The sequence below is a fragment of the Podarcis gaigeae genome (assembly GCF_964106915.1).
Source record: "Podarcis gaigeae genome assembly, chromosome: 3".
NCBI lineage: Eukaryota > Metazoa > Chordata > Lepidosauria > Squamata > Lacertidae > Podarcis > Podarcis gaigeae.
In genome coordinates this window covers 5,634,321-5,657,304 of record NC_139680.1, presented here as the reverse complement: position 1 = coordinate 5,657,304, position 22,984 = coordinate 5,634,321, and the positions used below count along the sequence as shown (strand labels likewise).

Below are 22,984 nucleotides of genomic sequence, written 5' to 3'. Positions count from 1 at the left end.
ACATAAAGGAATTTGTTACCCATTTCTGCCCAGCCACAGTCAAAGTGTGTGATATTAGTGCCTCTAAATATAGTTTAACAAAATTAAGATCTATCTAGTTTGCTAAAATATTAAGTAACAACCAAAATACTTATCATTCTTTTTATGGACTATAAAACATGCTGTAGGTATTATACCAAATCTACAATTACTTCTGACAAGAAAGTTTAGATAATTCTAGGCTTTCTAAGGAAACTGCTTAAAACAGTTAAAAAACTTACCAATCCTGCTGCATACATGGGCACTATAACAGGTTGCTTCTTGTTACCTGTAAAGAGCTAAGACAAAAGAAATTTCCATTTGATTAGACTGAAACATTTTATTTGTGAAGTCCAGTTAGCTTCAAGACTCATTTTTGGGTCAATGGTTTTCATGCAGTATCTTTGGGTTGCAGTCAATGTCATGTGAGCTGTGTTCTAATCATGACATGAGACTATCCCTTCCTCATTTGCCCCCAGAATCCCACTCACCCCCCTCTGAAGAGTCCCTGACTATCTGATGTAGCATTTAGTATTAATTGCTGCTTGTCATGATTTTTAGACTTATTCTCAAATTTAGAAATGATTGTTTTAGCATAACTGCTACTATATAAAATTACATGGACAATTTGAAATTGTTTGTCATTTTTGTATGTCACACAAGAGTAACAGATTTTGGGCAACTGATAGAATAAATACATTTTAATATAAACAACAACATTCTTAGGAATAATATCGCACACTTATTTTGTGTACCAATAGAATGGAAGAAATTGTTGGTTAGTTGGCTTTGCGGATAACTCACGATGTTTCTTGTGTCGATTCCCAGAGAGCAGAGGAGTTTTTTGTTGCTGAGGGAGCCACCCCACTGATATTTCAATCCATATGCATCGTGGATATCCTGAAGCTCTGTCCACACATCTAGCAGTTCCCTACATAGTCAGTTATACATCAAGTGAAACAGTGAAGAGGAGGAAATGCTAAAACTCAGCAGCTTTAACCACTTCAATTTGCATCTTTAAATGACTGGCATATAACACTATAACCATTAAACACAAGCCCAAACACCAAACCTCTAGGGAGATAACAGTGGTATAAGGTTCTCAGAACAATTATTTTTCTAACTTATAATTAGAAAACGATGTCTGTAGCAAACAGAATGATGTCTACTTGGAATTCAACATATTAATAAATAATATAACTGTAAGTAATAAGCCACATCCTATTTAACTACCTCATTTGCACATCACTTAAAGTACAACAAAAACCCACCAAGTAGATTATTCTGTGGCAGCAAAAGCAGTCACTAAAAACTAACCACATTGAACTATGCTTTTTAAAAGAAAACAAAATGCAAGCAGTAACTAAAAATCCATTGATGTTTCAGCCATTAGAAGATTACTGCTATACACCCTCAGAAATCACTGAAAGCTTGCATGCTTCTGTGTATGTATGACATTTAAAAATGGTCCATACCTTTGTGACAAGGTCTCCTCTGTCCTCCCAGGTTTATTACCCATTTCCAACAAGAGATTTAAAGGAGCAATCTCTTCTTCCATTTCAGAGACAGTTACAGGAGGAAAACAGGCTTCAAATATTCGTTCTAGACGACTTAGCAGCTTTGTCTGCATCAGAACAGACAAAACCAACTTGTTGAAAATTATGCAAATTACTGCTTTTAAAAGTCAGGGGAATATGAAATTACAAACTTTAGATATTATTTCCTAAGCACAGATCAAACAAGGCAAGCAAGCAAATAAATGGATATAGCTTTGGGAAATAACTAATCAGTGGGCCTCAATTCCACTCACAAGTGCCCTATTGCTCTCTGGTGAGGCCAAATAGACAAACCCCCATTTCTTTCTCCAGTCTGGAGGTGCAACTCATCTCTGGAATGAAGAATGAAGATTCCCTTTTGGTGCTGTGAAGACACCCCTGTTGGGGTGGCAGCTCAGCACCAAAGCAAGCTCTCCCTTTACATTTCAAGATAGAGAGTCGTGCAAGTAAGTTCCCACACTTTGGAGAAGTTCCCTGCCCCCTTTCCCAACTCCCAAATCGGAGTTGAGAAGGGCATCACGCAGATATGAACTGCAAAGTCAAGGACAAGGAGACACACAGGATCCTGCCAAACACTAATTTCCGCTCAATGACTTTGGCCATTCACGTTCTGTGGATGCCTGTGAGTGTTAACTACACTTTCAATTTCCACAGAATCAACTTGCACTAAAATTAGTTTATGAAGCTTGGATTTGGTTTTTTCCTAGATTGCTGTATTTGATGTTTTAATGTGTTGTAAACTGCTTTGAGATTTGTTCTATAAAATATAAAGCTGTATTTAAATAATAATAATAGAAATAACAACAACAACAATCTCAGCAGCCTTTGTGCTTTGCCTCTTTCCTGTTTTTACTTCTGCCTTAAAATGGTTTCAGGAGAGTTGTTGGCCTCAACACTTCAGTCAGATATGGGGACATACAAACATCCTTTGCTCATGAAATCATGTTATGTCTGTGGGGAGAGGTTAAAGATGAAAATGCATTGAGTTTCAAAGAGAAAAATCATATCAATATCTTTAGAACTTTAACCACTTAGTTGGAAATACAATGCCCTTTAAAGATTCCACATTAAGATTATTATTTTGCTTTTAAGAATCCCATCTAGCTTTTGTGTCAAAGCAGCAAACTTCAAACATGCACTGTGCAAAGGCCAAATTTTCATAGATGATCACACTGTGCATTGAATAAGCATAACAGAAAGCAATCACAAGTTGACTGTTCTGCATGCTTTACACTACAGTAACTATTGGGTAAAGAACAACTATGTATGCCTGAGATAAAGCAGCTGGCATGCTCTATGAGACACTGCATTTTGCTCAGAACATTGATGCCATACAGTCACCATGTCAACACTGACTTTCATTAGTTCTCTCAGTGACGATCATAGTTCCTATTTGAACACTACCGTCTATAGTAGTATATAAACAGCATTTCATACTGCTTGAAAGCATCACGTCTCAGCAGCCCTTCAGTAACTTCAGTGTCCCAATACAATATGGGATAGCCACATGAAGTTGGACTCTCAGATTTGACAGCAGCTGATCAATTGCTTTGAAAGAAGAAAAATAAAATTGGGTCACCCCTGCCCCCAAATTGCTGATCAGAACCATTAAAGAGGGCTGTGATGACTCACTGATGAGTAGATATGCATCTACTCATATCCTTCGGGGGAGAAGCATGCCTGCAACCCGTTGCTGTTAAGCAAGGCCAGCCCATACCAAGGCATCTTTGTGGTACGTATGTTGGTATGGTATGTTGGTGGGGGAGTGATCAACCTGACCATTCAGGGTCTACACGCAGAGAACAGCTTTAGGTTGCTGAAGGGTCATGGCCTGCAAGTGGGTTGCAAGTGCAAATTGGTTGCAGGTTTCAGTGCTTTTGCCCTGTCAGAATGCTCCAGTGAGAAGCACTGTCATCTTTGTTCATGCCACTGCTGCCTGCCAGCCACTTACTTTTTAAAAGGAAGGCTAGGGCAGAAAGGAGTGGTGAAGCTTTCCCCGCATGCTCAGGATGCTGTTGCTGCCAGCCAGGCGCAGCTGATGGCAGGAGCTTCCTTTGCCCCTTTTCTGACAGGGTTGGGGTTTTTTCTCAAGCAATGTGTGTTTGTGATTGAGAACAATTGCACAATTGTTGGTGAGATACATATTGGTGGTGCGTGTGTGCATGTGAAAGAAAGGGGTGTGTATGTATGTGAGTGTGGTGGGGACAAGAGATGCACTTGGGCAGAGAAGGAGAGGTTTGTGTGGTGTGTGTGGGGGGGTATGTATGCACATAGGCAGAGAGGGAGGCATATACTGTATGTGCTTCTGTGTATGTGATGTATATATAGAAACATATGAAAGAGGGGGGGTATGTGTGTCTGTTGTCTGTATGCATATGGGGAGTGCATGTGTGTGCTCTATTTGCATGCAAGAGTAATGTGGCCACCTTTTATATTTTCCTAGTAGAAGGGAATGCTTCCCGTTATTAGAAAGTAGCAGAAAGAAGTGTGGGTGTCTGTATAGAAAATTTATATTGTTTGAGCTCTACAATGAGGAACAGCAGGACATAGTTGACCTCCCATCGTAAGCATGAGGTGGGTTTGGATTTTTGCAGCAAGGGGGAAGCAGCAGCAATTACTGCTCTCTCTAATTTTGTCTTATGCCTCACCACCTTGGTTTTAATTCTTAAAAACTCCAAGTATAAAACAACACCTGTAAAATAAACACTTAATTTTTTTATGTATTTTAAACCCCTCAAATAAAAAGTTAATCGCAAATTCAAGGGGGATGGGGCACAGGAAGGAGGAGGATGGGGAGCAATTTTAAAATTGACTACAATATGAGGAGTTATGGAAGCCCAAAATTCAGGAGACAATAAAGTAATGGGTCATCATACTGAGTAAATTTGGACATGTGGGCCACTGTACCAAAAAGGTTGGGAACCTTTGGCTTAATGGGTACTTTGACTTGACTTACTGGCAAGCTGTATACAGGAATTTCTTAATTTTTGTGTGTGTTAAATGAAATGTAAACTGTTGGTAATTAATTATGTAGTATTATGTTGCAGTGATACTGTATATCTTATTATGTATTATTATTATTGTATTACTGCATTAAGACTTTAATTTTTGTGTGAACTGTTTGTAGGACAGATTTACTTCTGGAAAATGTGGTATAAAAATAAGTTGACAAGGATAAATGGGACTTATTTTATTGATTAGTACTAAATGGCATAGAACTATACCCACAGTACTCAGTTACCATATTTTTCGCTCCTAAGGCGCACTGGACAATAAGGCACACCAAGCAGCTGCCTTGGCTTGGTTTTTAGCCCCCAGAACAGGTCTGGGAGCGCTCCCGGAGCTTGTGGGGCTGGGGGCGGGGGAAGCCCGAGCTTTCCCCGACCCCAGAACCAGTCCTGGAGTGGCAGCAAGGTTGCGTGCAACCTTGCCTCCACTCCCGGAGCTTGCAGGGCTGGGGAAGCCTGCTTTCCCCGACCCCAGCACTCAGAACTGGTCCGGGAGTGGCGGCCAGGTTGCGCGCAGCCTTGCCTCCGATACCGAAGCTTGCGGGGGAAGCCCGGGTCCCCCCCCAGCCCCAGAGACCACACATTCGCTCCATAAGACGCACAGACATTTCCCCTTAGTTTTTAAGAGGAAAAAAGTGCATCTTATGGAGCGAAAAATACGGTAAGCAACAGATAAACACAAAACACTTTAACTTGTTGGAAGTTTAGATGCAACTCAGGTTTTTGAGAGCGGTTTGCATGGATTAAGACAGATAGAGTAAGGGACCACCAGCTTCTCACACCATCCCTGTGTCTTTCTCTCTATGCTGACCTCCCTCTCTCTCTTTGAAGTTTAGACTGCTATGTCTTAGGTTGCATCCTTTTTACAATTTCCTACTCCTCCTCATATATTTTATTCTGGCTCTTGAGTTGAGAGGTCTGAGAACCAGTGTAAGAAACTAAGATATGAAAACTAGGGGCTAAATGGCACCTCAAACCTAGGTTATGGGTGGAACAATGGAATGTCTAGGCACGCTTTTTTATAACGAGAATACAAAGCTGAAAATTAATGAACTGCAACTAAAATATTATGTTCATTTTTCACATGGTCTAGTCCTTCCCCTGACCACCCCCTAGTATTCTTAAGAGGGTCTTCAGAAAGGAGCTGGAAGTTGGGAGGCAGAAAAAGTTCCTTCCTTCCTTCCACTCTGCAGTTTTAAACTGAAATCTTAGGCACAGTACTGCGCACAGTGCTCAGAAACTGCACCCGCTAATGAAATTCCCTGTACAAAATGCATCTAGAACAAAGGGAGTTTGAGAACTATTTTATACCAAGTCTCAGTCTGAATACTTTTCAATGAAAGTTGTGCTCTGAGTCTAAGCAAAGATTTACAGTGGTGCCTCGCTAGACGAAATTAATCCGTTCCGCGATTCTCTTCGTCTAGCGGTTTTTTCGTCTTGCGAAGCAAGCCCATTGACAGCTTAGCGGATTAGTGCTAGAGCTGTCAAGCGGCTTCCAGCGATCAGCTGTTAAGCGGCTTATCAGCGGAACAGCTGATAAGCGGCTTAGCGGCTTAGGAAAAGGGCAAAAAAAGCAAAAAAAAACCGCTGGGGGACGCAAGATTTTTTCGTCTTGTGAAGCAACCCCATAGGGAAATTCGTTTTGCGAAGCGCCTCCAAAACAGAAAAACCCTTTCGTCTAGCGGGTTTTTCGTCTTGCGAGGCGTTCGTCTTGCGGGGCACCACTGTATTTAACTAAAGTTTAATTTGGCAGCTTCATATAAACTCTATATGCTAACTTATTATAAGTTATGGATCTTCTCTTAAAGCTCAATTAACACCTGATTATCTTAGAAATGGCATTACTTTCGGCAGAACTGGAGGGGGAAAAAATCAGTCAAGGCCCATTTGCAAAAGAATTAATGAACTGGAGACTATATCACAAGGTTGGAATGGGTTCCTTCTCTTTTTAGCATCAAATGCTCTGAGAATTTTGTGATAGCACAGAATTTTTCTGTGTTTCTACTTCCTGGTTAGTCATAATGACGCTGGCTAAAAACATACTGTTTTCCTGCCATGGGTTGCTTTTGATCAGGGGAACAGCTACCAGCAAAGAAGCTGATAAGTATGATACAGAGTTAAACATTTCTCTCAGATTAGCATTACTCAATCATTATAATTATGGTTCCAGCATAAAACTCCATTTATATAAGTGAATATAAAAAATATAAAGAAGCTATCTATCTTTTGCCTAAAAGTAAGTAACTCTCTTGCACTGAAGTCTTCAAACTTGGATCCCCAGATATTGTTGGACTATAATCCCCATCACCCGAGTCAGCTTAGCAAATTGTCATTTTTCTTATGTAAACAACTTCAGATATTTCTGAAAGCAGCATATAGATGTTTTAATAAGTAAAAAATAAATTACATTCATCATTTGGATTAATTTAAATCTAATTGAATGGTAAACATTTCAGACTTCCTGCATCCACTATCCATTGACCTATTTGTCAGGATAACCAAACAGAAGGCCTACTGTATTTTTAACACTATTGATCAAAAACTGAGGTTTTAATTTAAAATTGCTCTGATGCCTTTGCAAGGAGGAATTTAAAACCAATGATATGAAGAGGTGGCCAGCCAGCTGTAGTGAAATATGATCTGGTCTCAAATGCCAATTCACAGATTTGGTTGAAATCATATCATGTATATCTGTTGGCTCCCTGCCAACATTCAGAGTCATATTCAGCTGGATGAAACTTTCTACTCATTGCCAACAACTTCTGCTTATTATTATTAATTAAATTTATATACCACCCTACATCCAAGGATCACAGGGCAGTTTACAGTATTTTTATTTAAAAAACTTAGCATAATAAGAAACAAAACAATAACTCCTGGCCCCCCACAACAGTTAAACACCTAAGATTGTTTAATTAGCCAAAGCTCTGGGTGAAAAGTAATGTTTTCACATGGAGCCTAAGGGTGTGTAATGAAGAAGTTGTTGAGCCTCCTTGGGGGAGAGCATTCTGCAAATAGGGAGTCATTACAGAAAAGGCCCATTTTCATGTTGTCACCCTCTGGAACTCTTGGGGAGGGAACACACCAAGAAGGGCTTCAGATGATGATTGCAGGATCTGGGTTAGCTCATATGGGGAGATGAACTCCTTTAGGTACTGAGCTGTTTAAGGCTTTATATATCAAAACGTTCATGCTACATATAGCAGCAGAAATACTCAACTGGTGAGCAAGGAGACCTCAGTGATTTCTGCAGCTACCATGAGGGGGCGTGTGTGACAGAATTGGTTTTAAACAGTCTTTCATTTCTGAAACATGACTTTCAGCTATATAAATTATGTACAAAGGTGCCTATATTACTATGCTAATGGAACACATGAAAACTGAAATTCCCATTAAAACGGCTTGGATTCAAAATGTGCATCCTGCTAGCAGAAAGCCTCTTCTACTACTGGTTTCTGAGAGAAAAGTGACCCTAAATCCAAGCTTTTGTGGAAAACTTTGCACTTGTAGCCAGCATGTTTCTTATTCACAATGTCTCTTGAGTTTAACACAACCTTAATCCAATTTCCTCTTCAGATTCAGTTCTATAGCTTGCTTCTACCTTGAATGGCTCTCATGTAGACGCTTGATTAAACTTTAAGCTGCATAACCTCTATCTGCTATGCTTTCAAAACTTGGCTAGTTTTTAAAATGAAAGAGCATCCTTATCTGTATATGACAAAAAAGTAAATCACAAATTATCAAATGTCCTTCCATCAAATGAGGAGGATTGTCTGGTTACAGAGCAGTTGGAACTGCAAGAAGCTTTGTATGTGTGTGCTGCACCAACAGCACAGAAAGTCCAACTGGGCTGAAACTGTCTTTGTCACCCAAAATTCTAATTATTTAATGCAGACAAGAGGACCACAAAGATTTATCACCTGTGCTACATGTGTTCCCAAGTATACCTAAAATAAGTGTTCTTGGAAAATCACAGTAGTGGTGCAATCTGGGAGTAAACCAACTCAACATAGTAGTTATGATTCAAAGTGGACCCGCTAGGTTTCCCACGCCAGCCCCTCTCCTTCTGCTGGACTTTATGCTCCACCCCTAGAGCTGCTTCTGAGGTTGTGGGGTTCACCAGAGTTAATGCAGAAAATAGCTTTTCTGCTTAAGAGGCATTTGTTGCCCTGTGAGGAATTGCAGCTGGAAAGGAAAACGGGCAACATCCCCCTGCTCAATGCATGTGCATGCTGAGGAAATTTCAAAGAGCCTCAAGCTTAAATGGAATTTTGCTGGAAGGACTAACGCCCATGTAAACATGCATAGTATTGGAATGCAAAAGTAAGAGGTAAAATGAAGTGTGTGCATTTTACATAATAAAGCGAATTGTAAAAGCAAACCATAAGCATCAGTAGCAAAGTGTGGTAGTTACCCGAGCTGAAGCCGGCAAGTCCTGCAACTTCCCACTACTGGTTCCATGCAAAGATGCTACAGAAACACTGTTAGGTGTATGAGTCACTGAATCTTCATCATCAAAAGTTGTGCCTGTCCTATCTGATGGCCACACATCTTTTATGGGATGAGGTTCCACCACCTGCTCATCTTCAAAAGCAGCCCACAAGCAGCTCTCTTTTTGCTCAGCCTCAAAAGCCTTCCACTCTGTAGCTTGGTTACAACCAGCAGAACTGAAGGCTGAAAACTCATCAGAGTCTGGAAACCTTTTTACCCCTAAGCCAAAGTCTCCAAACTCACTGTCATTTCCATTTTCCAATTCTGCAAGAGGCTGAACTGTCATGCTAGAACCAGCATCATCTGTGCAACATTCATCCTTGTTTGAAATCTCTTTTGATTGAGGAGTTCCCTTTGATGATCGCTGATGAACATCACTTCTATCTGTGAAGTCACCACATGCATTACTTCTTTTACTGATGTCTTCAGAAGGGCTTTGAAAGTGTTCTTGGCTGGCAGAAACTTGAGTAAAAGCAAGGGATCCATTGCTGACTGTGCCAAAGTCACCAAAATCATCTTCATTTAAACCACTGCATGATGCATGCCCAATGTCACTTTCACCATTCTTAACTATTTCAGAATCATATATGTTCTCTTCTGTAGGATGAGAGCCAAGACTTTGAACTCCACCTACATTAAGGCTTAATGTATCTGCATTATCATTGGTCCTTAAAAAGGTATGTTCTTTACTATTTCCAGTGTCACACTCCTCTCTTCCTCCAATACTTTCAGTTGTGCCTACTGAATTCACAGTTGTGTGTATGGAAGAAATAAAGGCATTGTGTTCTAGTGATGTGCAGTCCTCTTTAGCCTTGAAGTCTTCATTGTTCGCTAAATTAATTTTTGAAATGCAAATCTGTCCATATTCACAGCTTCGATCTGAAGTTGCTTTCTTCATAGATTCCCCCTCACCATTTATAATATTGCTTTCCTGTACACAAAACACTTCTTTTTCACATATTTTATTTCCTGTTTCATCAACCAGGCTTGTTTGTTTATTTGAGAACGTGGCAAAGTCTGCAAAATCCTCTGCTGTGGTGGGTATAGACTCCAAACTTAATTCAGAGCTATTAGTGCTAATTATTTTTAATCCCTTTGAGTCACTGATACCATCTGTATCTTCAGCTTCCTGAGAATTTGCCGTGTCCAGTGCTGCAAACCCATTTGTTAGAACTTCTGGACATGGCTGTTTCTCACCATTACAGCTGTCTACTTGGTGGTCCTGACTTGGAACTTTCATATCAGTCCTAATAATTTCAGAGTATGACGACTCTAATTTTCCAGTTCTCTTAACTTCTTCTGCATAAATATCATCAAGTGAAGTACCCAAACTTCTACACTCACATTTTTCTTTGTTACTATCAAGAGGAAACTCTTTAACAGTAGTAAAAGCTATAATGCCATCTACACTGCCTGAGTAATCAGAGTTACATGAAGGTTTATGTTCTTCCTTTGAACTGGAGTAATCTGATGCAAAGTCAAAGGCTCCAGTACTTCCAGCATCGGAAAACCCACCAAAATCACCAAACTCATCTTCATCCTCCTCCTCTGCTCCATTATCTAGTGGTGGTGGTGATGAAGAATACATTCGGATGATATCTGGTTCCATGGTTCAGTCTTTTATGAAGGTTACTTTGCACCTACAAGAAAAAAGGGGGAAATTACTTCAACATGCTGAGTTCAAAATGCTGTCAACTATAACATAAGGGAAACCTGGAAACAATTTACTGTATTTTACAATATGCAATAAACACTTCACTTTAATTGTTCATCTTAACATCCAGTCTGAAGATGCTATTAAAAGAACATGCCTCTGACCCAAATTTCTTATTGATGAACCACAAATTCCATTGGTATGCAACTTGCCCTAACTACATGGGACATAATTTATCAATTCACAGATAAGCTATATACAATAGGTTTCATTCAGTTATTTTATTTATAATATTCAAAGACTTACGATACTACAAGTGGGTCAAAGTGTTGCAGTATATTCCTGGTGTGTGCTGAATCCGTGGCCGAGAGGGTTGGGGAGAAACATAAGGTAAGTTACCCAAAAATACACACTTGGGTCTTACTTCATGTGCCAAATGTTTGAAGACTAAAAATTGCAACCGTTCTGCATGCAAGTTAATGGCACTTGCGGCTTCTGCATGCAACTATAACCGAGTGCTTGTTTTGATCTGGGAGGAAGCCTAAGGGGACAATTTAAGATCTTTGCTGCAACCCAAGAGATAAGGGGTATTTTTGGTAGCCTCACCATCTGACCTGCAGTATTACAGTGGACTACTACTGATCGCCGAAGAATTGATGCTTTTGAATTATGGTGCGGGAGGAGACTCTTGAGAGTCCCATGGACTGCAAGAAGATCACACCTACCCATTCTTAAGGAAATTAGCCCTGAGTGCTCACTGGAAGGACAGATCCTGAAGCTGAGGCTCCAATACTTTGGCCACCTCATGAGAAGAGAAGACTCCCTGGAAAAGACCCTGATGTTGGGAAAGATTGAGGGCACAAGGAGAAGGGGAAAACAGAGGACGAGATGGTTGGACAGTGTTCTCGAAGCTAACATGAGTTTGACCAAAGTGTGGGAGGCAGTGGAAGACAGGAGTGTCTGGCGTGCTCTGTTCCATGGGGTCACGAAGAGTCGGACACGACTAAACAACTACTACTACTACAAGCTATTATCTCTCAGTACAGCCCTCCATCCTGCAATAGGGGTATAACAATCAAGCGTACTGCAAGTTGTTGTATACTAGTATCTCAGCCCTCCATCCTGCAATAAGGGTATAACAATCAAGCGTACTGCAAGTTGTTGTATCCTAGTATCTCAGCCCAACCTGCAACGACAGATAAAATTAAAGCTACAGCAGCTCCAAAGTGTTATCCACTATTAGCTTCAGTTCAACCTTTACTGTGCAAAGATAATATATTGCCACTACCTTCCTTGTACACATGGGTAGTAGTGCTTTGCCTATAATGGCAGGCACGCTCCTGCTGAAGCTGGAAAAAGTCAAGATACATGTAACAGAACCCAGATTGTTTTTACTATTGCTGGAGCAGCACACATGGCTTGTGCAGAAATAATGTTGAAGTACATGGTGTTAAAAATGAGAATTTTGTAAGAAAGTAAACAAGGCTGCCATATTGTTTTGCCCTAACCTGTTAAAGCAGAAGTTGCTTAATTTTTATATTACAGTATACACATATCTGTTTCCTAACATTCCATCCTCCTCTCCCAGGTTCTTGTCAATGACTGTGTTTGCAAGTTAATAATAAGCCAGACCTTCTGGAGGATACCACAGCTGAAGCCCTTCCTTAGAAGTGTGCACTGACAATAATAGATCTGTGGTGTTAGTTTTGAATATGACGCCTAAAAAGTTTAGTCCCTATATACAGTCATACCTCGGGTTGAATACGGAGCGTGTAACCGCTTGCGCAGACGTGCCGTCGCTAGTTACGTTTACCTCTAGATGCGAACGGGGCTCCAGAACGGACCCCGTTCGTATCTAGAGGTACCACTGTATAAACAAAAGCAACTCATTCCCCGTGTCCTTCTTACTTAATAAGGTTACTATAACAGCAGTAAAAAATCATTGGTATACCTCATTCGGATAATGAAAACATGTAGAGCAAGAGTTCTCCCTTCTCCTGGCAATTATGACAATTAGTGCAATATGTTGTCTGTACAAAGGATTTCTAGTGAGTATGCACCACATTTCATTTCAGAGCATTTTATATACTTTCAGTACTAGAGCCAATCCCTTGACAAATAAAATGTATACAAAGGACAAAGAAAAACTGTTTAAAATTCAAACCACCCTGCCCAGTTCTGCAAGTCACAATGACCCAGGACTCCTGAATGTTATAATTTAGTGTTCTCAGAAATGCTTTGCAACACTAGAGTTCTCTTGGAATTCACTGAGTTATGCTATTTAAACATGGTTAACTTGACTCTCTAGCCTCAAATATATTGTTAATCAAAGCTTATTATTATTAATGACTTCATCCAATAATTCAACCTGCAGAAAATTTCATATACTAAGTCAGCAAAAGATCCATCTATAATAGAGCTAAAGCAAACTCACAACTTAAAGTAAACCCCACATCTTTTTCTACTTGTTCAAATGTTTTCCTTACAGGAGTTATGTAATAAGCATTACAATTACTCATAACAACAAAAGTGCCTGTCTTTGAATTGAAAGCTACTTGTAAACACGTTTACGCATATGCCTTCAAAAGCCAAGAGCTAAACATGATCACAAGTTAAATTCTTCTCCCACCCCACTTCATCCCTACCCTCATTTCAATACTGTAAGAAACATCTTGAATTTTGGAATACACTTCTTTTATTTAATAATTTTTATTGGTTTTTTTTCATTTTTTAAAACACAACAACATTATTATGTAACACCATAAACATTTGGCTGCATAAGCCTGAGACTCCCCCTCCTCCCCGTGAATAGTTTTCAAACTTATTTTCTAATCCTGCATTTAATTGTATTTTATTATTATTATTAAATCTACTTTTATTAAAAAAATTTAACCAATCTTAATAATAAATGATAATTTATCCTTACAAAACTTCTTGTAACCCTACTAACGATGTCAATTGTGGACAGCTGTCTTTCAAATACAACATAAATTTATTCCAGTCTTTCAGGAAAGTCTGGTCCTGCTGGTTCTGAATTTTCCCAGTCAATTTTGCCAATTTGGCATAGTCTAATAATTTCATCTGCCACTCTTCTTTGGTTGGTAATTCTTCTTGCTTCCATCTTTGGGCTAATAGTATTCTCGCTGCAGTTGTTGCATATAAAAACAATGTTTTATCCTGCTTACAAATTTCTCTTCCTACAATACCTAATAGAAAGGCTTCTTGGTTTTTTTGTAAATGTATATTTCAACATTTTTAAAAGTTCATTATATATCATTTCCCAAAACGCCTTTATTTTCTTACAAACCCACCACATATGTTAAAAGGTACCTTCTTTTTCTTTACATTTCCAACATTGATTATTTGTTCTATATGTTTTTGCTAATTTTACTGGCGTTATATACCATCTGTACATCATTTTCATTACATTTTCTTTAAGCGAACTCAGGCCGTAAAATTTATTCCCTCTTTCCATAATCTTACCCAATCTTCTAACTGTATATTATAACCATTATCTTTTGCCCAATGAATCATAGCAGATTTAACCTCTTCATCTTTTACATGCCATTCCAGAAGTAGCTTATACATCTTTGACAATACTTTTACTTTATTACTCGATAAATCTAATTCAAACCTGGATATTGTATATTCAAATCCATTTTTCTTTTTGTCCTCTCTAAACATTTCATTTATTGGACGATAATGCAACCAATCATTTACCATTTTTTTTATTTCCTCATATGGTCTTAATTTCCACTGATTATCTCTTTCAATCAGCAAATCACCATAAGTGGCCCAGTTCCCCCTCCCACATATTAAACTTTTTTACAGTTGTAGCCTCTAACGGGGACAGCCACCATGGTGTTTTGCGTTCTAATAAATTATTATATCTATTCCACACCTCATATAGTGTTTTTCAAATTATGTGGTTCAGAATTGGAATACACTTCTAGCACACATATAAGCATGCTTATATGACCCACTTGAATCAACAGGTCAAGTTATAAATTTAATTGGCTTACTATATTTCTACTTATAAAGTACTGGGAGCTACCAGGTTCAGAACCTTAGTGTATGAGCAGCAAGCTTCCACTCTGAAAGCAGCTCACTCTCTCAAAGACATAGAATCATAGGCTTGTAGACTGCAAGGGTCTTCTGGTCCAGCCCCCTGCCAGGCAAGGATCTTTTGCCCAACATGGGGCTTGAAATCACGACCCAATGAGAACCTGTTCGGACAACTATAGAAACATAAATTTGAGCACAACTACATCTTCAGTGTTTTTAAAGAAAATATATTAAATACTTAGGGGAACGGCGGGAAGTTAGAATAGGAGAAGCAGCTGTTGCTATGGTTTAAGGGTTGAACTAAACCAGGTTCCTGGCAGCTTCACATTTTTCTTCTTAATGAAAGGTAATGGAATTTGTCCTTGACTATTCAACCTCTAAATTGTTGCTCGGGCATATTTATTTAGCCATTTCACATGAAAACTGCACATAAATACCAGAAACAATCCTTATCTCTCTAAAGCATTAAAATGTTTTTCTTCTGAACAGCTCTCATTTCTTCACACTCAATAATAAATCGAAATAGCTACTGCAAGGAAATTTCACTGTGCAAATCCATTCAGAACAGCTCAAAGGCATATAACACAAAGGTATCCTTGATTTAAAAGTCGCTTTCCATATGCAATACATATTACTTCTTGATTTAAACATTAATTTGCTTTATTTCCCTATACCAGATAAACATTATATTTCACAAATATTTCATAAAAACTTATATAGACGTATTTTGCTGTGCTCATCCTAGTATTTCTGCATAAAATACTACCACAATCAAGATCATGAGAGCAAGTGCAAGGGGCTTCCCCTCTTCAGCCCCCTGTGTTAAAAACTCAGGTATATAAGCTAGGCACATAATGGCACCTTGAATCTAGGTTGTGGTCACCAAATCAGAATATATTTGCCAGGACTAAATAACTCTTGGGGTCCCTTCCAACATTACAATTCTATGTTCTATGATCTCAACTACATTGCTTGACTATAGAAATATAGAGACATATTACTCTTACAATAATTCACTTGTTCCTGTGTGCAGGGAGAAACACACACGGTGGAAATGGAAATAGTATTAACTATCGAGTAAGGCAGAGGTTTTTGAACTGTGATTGCCAACTGGGTACCCAGAAATCTCCAATTTCACAACTGGACTCATGCCAGTAGTAAAACAACCCTGGCTAATTTCAAACACTGTCAGCGCCCCGCCCCCCCCCTTTCTAAATCTGCTATGGAGGTCTGTCAACCCTCCAAAGCAACTGATGGGATACAAGGAGCTGAAGAGTGAGATAGTGCAGAAAAAGGGAAGTATGCTCAATATTAACCATTAATTATTTCAGTTTAGGTATATTAAAATTGCAAGTCTTATCAGTAAGCTAATCTAAAATCTGATATTCTTAAAGTTATCTTTTGCAAAGTTTCATTCACTAGTTTTCAGATGAGCTTTACATAATTTATTCTATTGCATTACCTCTCTAGTGGAAACATAATCAACCAAGGTCAAACTGCAATACTTATCAAATGCATCCATGCAAATACACCTCAATCACAGACAGGTATGCATATGAGTTCTTGCAGCTACTTCCTATACAGTAGAATTTCTGTGCCCTAAACAGCTTTAAAACAGAAGCATCTTGGCATCAGAAATAGATTGAAAGGGTTCTAGTGTGTACAAACTTTTGCTGGAACTCAGACTCAAAATTACAGTCCACAGAACTGCTTATCCTTACACTACCCATGAGACAAAATCCTATTATTATTATTATTATTATTATTATTATTATTATTCCCAGAGGTCTCAGGGCAGTTCACTTTGGTCTTTTCCAACAATAACAATTCTCACCAGTCCTCCAGGGGAGAGAGTGGATGGGGAATAGAGAAGGGGGAGAAGCAAGGTTTGCTGAGGGATTGAGAGGCGAGAAATTTGAGCCTGGTCCTCCCAATGGCTAATTTTCGCAACATAATTTGGCAAAAAAGGTGCACGTTAGTAAATACGGTACTTCATGTTGATGGGTTAAAACAGTTTTCTTAGAAAGACATCAAGGATTAAAATTTACTTCTCAAATTACTAAGTTTTAGATTTATGAGTAATATACACATACAAAGAAACAAGTCACGTTGTTCTTAGCCTAGCCAGCATAAGCTTACCTCATCTATAATGTATCACTAGATTCTATCTAAACCATCACTGTATAAACTCGAAGTGTTGAAATCATTACCACTGTCCTCCAGTCACTTGTAATGGAAACATGAACACAGGATATTACATTTCTTTAGTGGTTGTCTGCTTCAGTTCAACAATGCTCCCTTTTAAAGTGGAACATCTTGTGGAATTATTGCCACACAAACCCCATCCAGGCAGAGCCCATGGCAATATGCAACTGGCAGGAATCAATAGCCAATTTTGCTTTTATGATAACTATTCCCCCCAAGTAACTGCTGTAGAAGAAAACTTCTACCAATGAATGTGAGCAAATGATCCTAATAGGCAACGCTGTCCTGCGATATAGAAAAATATCGAACTAAGTGTAGCTGAAAAAAAGAGAAAAACAAAACCCTTATATTTTTGTACAAAGCACATTTTATTTGCAAGGAATAGAAATCAGTGTACCATATACAAAAATATGGGGCAGCTACCTATACAAAAGTATCGGGCAGTATCCAATAGGGCTGGGCGACATTAGATTTTCAACATCGTGATTTATCATCAGCCAAACACCACGGTTTGGTGATAAACCATGATACTGAACAAGCTGCACTGGCTCCAGCCTGGGAGGTGCAGGGAAAAACTGCCTCAGCTCTCACCAGTCTGCTACTCACCTGCAGTTACTTTAAACTTCTCCACTGGAGAGTGGGTAGCAGCAGTGGAATAATAATAATAATAATAATAATAATAATAATAATAATAATAATAATTTATTATTTATACCCCGCCCATCTGGCTGAGTTTCCCCAGCCACTCTGGGCGGCTCCCAATCAGTGTTAAAAACAGTACAGCATTACATATTAAAAACTTCCCTGAACAGCGCTGCCTTAAGATGTCTTCTGAACGTCAGGTAATTCTTTATCTCTTTGACATCTGATGGGAGGGCGTTCCACAGGGCAGGCGCCACTACCGAGAAGGCCCTCTGTCTGGTTCCCTGTAGCCTCACTTCTCGCAATGAGGGAACCGCCAGAAGGCCCTCGGCGCTGGATCTCAGTGTCCGGGCTGAACGATGGGGGTGGAGACGCTCCAGAAAACAGTGACAGAGCCCACACCTCTTCAGTTGAGCAGCCATGCTCCTGCTCGCACATAAGCAGGGTCAGGGCCGGGGGGAGGCACTTTAACGAAGCCCCCAACACACTGCTGGCTCGTGCGAGCCAGTGGTGGTTTGGGGGCTCCATAAAACTGCTTGGCTGAGGCAAGGGCAGCAGCATGCTCCTCAGCCAAGCTGTTTAAAGAAACTGAGGAAGAAGCTGTATCGGTGTCTCGCAGATGCAGCTTGTTTCTCCCTCTGCCAATATGAGGGCAGATCGCGATGGCAGTTTCATTCAGCAGTACATCACTGGTGAAACCGCTGTCTCTCCCGAGTCCCTCTGTCTGCAGCGCCCGTCTACAGCTTTTTCCCCCTCAGTGCACTGGGCACTGGAGGCAGATGGACTCAGGAGCTGTGATGGCTTCACCAGCAATATACTGTACCTTCAGCAACAGTTAATTGGTAGTACTTGGCTCAGGGCAAATACACCTATTGTTATGTCTAGGTTCAAGAACATTGGAGTTGAGATGAGATAAAGGCAATATGCTCTCAGTTTGGAGCAGGCAGTTGCACTCTGAAGTGAGAGCAATCTGCAGTGAGAGAACAGCAAGGTGGTGGGTAAAACAATGTGAGAGGATTCTGTTTTTGTACATAATCCGTCTATCTTTCAATAAAAACTATCAGTTTTCAACCGCAGGTGCTTCTGTTACTGTGCACGACCTGCTCAACAGTCAACAGCTGAGTGAAGCTGTCATTACAGTCTGCCCCTCACACCAGTCCTGGGCGAGATGTCGATATATTGCCCAGGCCTAGTACCCAACTGAACTGCTCCACAGGCACAAGTACTTTGGGCTGTACAATTGAACTTCCCCTCACTATCACATAATGAAACAATGAAACTCCACCAAGATGTTATGGCTCCCAGCTTGGATGGCTTTAAAAGGTGATTAGACACATTTTTGGATAACAAGGCCATCAATACTATAAGGATGACTATGATTTATCTCCACTGTCAGAGGCAGTATGCCATTCAGGACTAGATGATGGGAATCACAAGTTGGGACAGTGCTTTTATGCTCACATCCTGCTTGTCCCACAGGCACCTGATTGGGCACTATGGTAACAGGATGCTATAGCTGATGCACCTGTTGGCCTGCTCTAGAAGGGCTCTTTGTAATATCAGAATGCTGGAATGGAAAAACTAAATTCAACCTATCTCTGCCCTATAGCATGAAAGAGAAGGAAATAGCTTAGAATTTTGTAGGCTTTCTTCCTTCTCTTAATGTTCCCCTTCCAATGCCTGTTTGGCATTGGGAACTGAAAACAGTGCACAGTGTTCACTACCTTTTGAATAAAGAACCAGTCTAGTCCAGAGTGCAGCAGTCCACTATGTCTGGATGGAGGGCCAAGCCATAAGGGCCAAATGGTCCCACGTGGAAACTTTTTTCTTGGAAAACCGAGTTTCGCATCATGTGGGCATGTGCTTAACTGCAAATGCTTAATATTTACTTAAGCACAAGAAATTAAAAATGCCACTTGAGCCATCAAAGAAGTATCCAAGAACAAATTGTAAGCACTATCTCAGGTAATGTGAAACAATTATGGGGAATATTTATCTTATTCTCACTGTATCTATTTTTATTCTATGTTGTTCTTCAAAAGTGGTTTCAATGCTTATATTAAAAAAATTATTCTGCTGTATTCCGTTATTATATGGACTGTGAGCTATCTTGAAAGAACCCTTGCCCTGAAAAGCATTTAAAATAAAAATCTCTAAAATAAATACATTTGTGGAAATTAATCCTAATAAGAGAGGTTGTGTGTGTTCAAAAGCTTCTCCTTTCTCTTTTAAACAAAAACCCTGCAGTATTACGACAGTGAATACTGTCTTAAACACACTATTTAGACTAATTGGTATTATATGTTTAATTGGGTAAATGGAAACTTAATAAAAATTATTTTAAAAACACTATTAAGTAGCTGTTTATATAAACAAATAGCAACAGGCATTACATTAAAGAAAACAAGCCACCTAGGACAAAGTCACATTAGTGTTATGTCAGCCTCACGGCCCAATGGCATACCATGTGCTCTGGAGTGTCCTTACCTATTTTAAATATTAAAGCCTTCTTACACATTATTCATGCTGGAACTTTTCTATTGTTGACCTGGAAGCATCCATTTCACTTTCACATGCCTCTAAATTAGAGATTAGTTTTGTCATATTAAAAAGGTTAGTCAAAATTTGGTTGTTACACCTACACTATGGCAATATTTATTACATTCCCCATACTCCCAACTTTGGTCACAAACTAAGGTTTTAGGACAAACAATACAGTATAAATAACGCCTGATCTCTCACAGCAAGTTCACATGTGAATTCTTTCTGCCACAGTAACTAAATATTTGTGTTTTTCTCTCTCTCTCTCTCTGTATGTGTGTGTGTGATAGATAGAAGTAGCATGTTAAAAAAAACTCAAGATGGTGAGAAAAGAAGAACCTAGACCAGCTTTTCAAAACCCCAACAATGAATTATTGTTGTCAACAAAATTGTAAAGTGTACTTCACAGGAAATTTGATCGTTAGACAGCCATGTTGTTCTCTACCAAGAGACACAAACTATTTCCCTTTGTTTACAGTGGCGAGAAATATTAAAATGTCATGTTTTAGCCCACGTAGAAACTTAAATCAAAATCTTAAGGAACAATGAACTGATGTAAGATATAAATGTCATTTAATGGACTGGAGGAAGATATAAAAGCCATTCAAACCTAACAGTTGTTGTACTTTGAAAACAATACTACCCTGAAAACTGGAACACCCAGAGTCATTACAGTTTTATAATATCCCATTATGCCCTTCCGGGCTCATTATCACAAAAGCCAATAAGCAGCCCCATATTGAAATGAAGTTCTTCAAGTCACAACATAAAACGGGGCTAATACACAACGAACTAGGAGTCTCAAAAGTGCCAACAATATCCTTGTGGTTTCTTTCCCCTAACTCTGAAGAGGAACGGAGGAGGGGGAGAGAAATGGTCCCTCACTGAGGGGAAAAGGAAAGTGTTTCCTTATCTCACCTCCTCTTTCTCCCACCACCTTCTCTCACATTTTTAACTTTGAAGAGCGGGTGTGTGTGTGTGTAAATAAGTGTTTAAATACCTTGCCTCTACTTTCTTAGCCCACCCAGCCCCGCCGCCGCCGCCTCCTCCCGTGTTTTCCCCAAGCCACACGGTCAACAGGACACAATCCCCACAGAGGGCGAGAAGTTACAAAGTTCTCCCCACCCCGCAGACGCTTCCTTCCCATGGCGAGCGGCCCCTTTATTTTAATGGGAGACCCTCGGGCCCGCGTTTCGTAGGACGGGAGGGGGCCCGTTTCCAGGGAGAAGCCTGCCTGGTAAATAAGGGGGGGAGGGGGTTAAGAAGAGACCAGAGAAGCGAGGCGGAAAGAGGCCGCTTCCCTCCCTCAGAAAGTGCGGGGTGGTCGGCGGAGGCCGCCGCCGGGCTGGGAGGCTCCGCCTTACCTTTCCGGCTGCCGAGCCCCGGAGTGACCCGGGAGCGGCGACGGCGGCATTTCTTACCTCAGGCCTCCTGCAGGGGCAGCTGGGTCGGGCATGGCCAGGCCAGTCGGGGCTCGGAGGGTTACTCGGGGCCTCCCGCGGCAACCGCCATCAGGGCGAATCCATCTGGAACTCCCCCCGCCTCCTTCACTCCAGAGATGCCCCCCCCCCCGACAAGAAGCGCCTTGGTCCAGCCCAACTCCCACTTAGTCCATTGTCTCCCGGCATGCAGCGCGACAGAAACGTCCCCAGGTTCTTCGCCCGGCGTCCGATGCTGCTGCTGCTGCTGCTGCTGCTACCGCCGCCACGGTCAGAACCGCCACATCCTCTTTCTCGCGTCACTTCCGGCGGCGGTTAGGGCCTCCGCCCGACGCGCTCTTCTCGACGCCTTTCCGGTATACAGTTCAAAGTCCAACGCTTTTGCCGTCAGGCGGTCAAAGGGCGCTATGGTCTCGCCAGGGTCAGTGGCGGCTTTCCATTGTTGTTGTTGTTGTTTTGTCCCCCCCCCAATTTTTTTTTATTAATTTTCCAATTTATAACCAAAAAGACATCAAAAACAAGCAAACAAACAAGCATTTATCCTTGCTATAATGATTCCACTTTTGTTAACATTGTTAAGTGACTTCCTCAAATCCCCCGAGCTGAGTTTCCATATACTCCACGGTAGCAGTTTTCCCAAAACCAATTTCACATAAAATTTACTTAGTCAAATTACCTCATCCTTTCTTTTCATTTAAACATTAACATAGTATTTTACAACATCTTATAAAAGTTTTGCTCCTTTCCTTTGATCGCTATACTGCTTGGATCGTCATACTGTATTTCTTTTTGCTATGATTGCCATACTTAAAGAATAGGAAAGCACAACATGATATTGCAGAGAATCACTTAAAGCTGGGTGCTGGTACCCTACACTGCCTCAGTTCTTTAAGTTTGGCCTATTATATACAGAAGCAGAACTTTTGTTACACTTTATTTTATTTACTACATTTTTAGACCAACTTTTCCTCCAGGGAACTCAAGGCAGTGCATATGGTTCTCCCCATTTTATCCTCGCAACAAGCCTGTGAAGTAGGTTAGGCTGAGAGATGGTTACTGACCCAAAGTCACCCAGTGAGATTCATGGCCGAGCAGAGATTCTCCCAGGTCATAGACCACAGACTGCAAACCTAAGAACACTAGTGAGTAAGCCCTGCTGAACACAGGGAGGTTTTCTTCAGCGTATACATGCATAAAGGTAAAGGTCCGTACCCCTGACAGTTAGGTCCAGTCATGAACAACTCTGAGGTTGTGGTGCTCATCTTGCTTTACAGGCCGAGAGAGCTGGCGTTTGTCTGCAGACAGTTTCCGGGTCATGTGGCCAACATGACTAAGCCACTTCTGGCGAACCAGAACAGCGCACGG

At 40.5% G+C, this 22,984-nt stretch overlaps 1 protein-coding gene across 3 annotated transcripts in view; it reads right to left on the bottom strand.

The window, feature by feature from the left end:
• AFTPH (aftiphilin) overlaps positions 1–21,949 on the bottom strand; it is a 48,512-nt gene extending 26,563 nt beyond the window's left edge. Inside the window, exons 1-5 of one of the 3 annotated variants that reach the window (XR_014561913.1) lie at positions 21,602–21,940; positions 8,997–10,713; positions 1,494–1,642; positions 823–949; positions 261–317 (exon numbers count right to left, since the gene is read on the bottom strand). Coding sequence is in view for 2 of the 3 variants with exons in the window: in XM_083730214.1 (XP_083586340.1) it covers positions 261–317; positions 823–949; positions 1,494–1,642; positions 8,997–10,682 (2,019 nt within the window). In the remaining variant the exon portion in view is untranslated. Of the gene's footprint in view, positions 1–260; positions 318–822; positions 950–1,493; positions 1,643–8,996; positions 10,714–21,601 lie in introns of all 3 variants that reach the window. The other 2 variants (XM_083730214.1, XM_083730213.1) reach the window with 2 other exon arrangements.
• Positions 21,950–22,984: the final 1,035 nt, after the last annotated feature.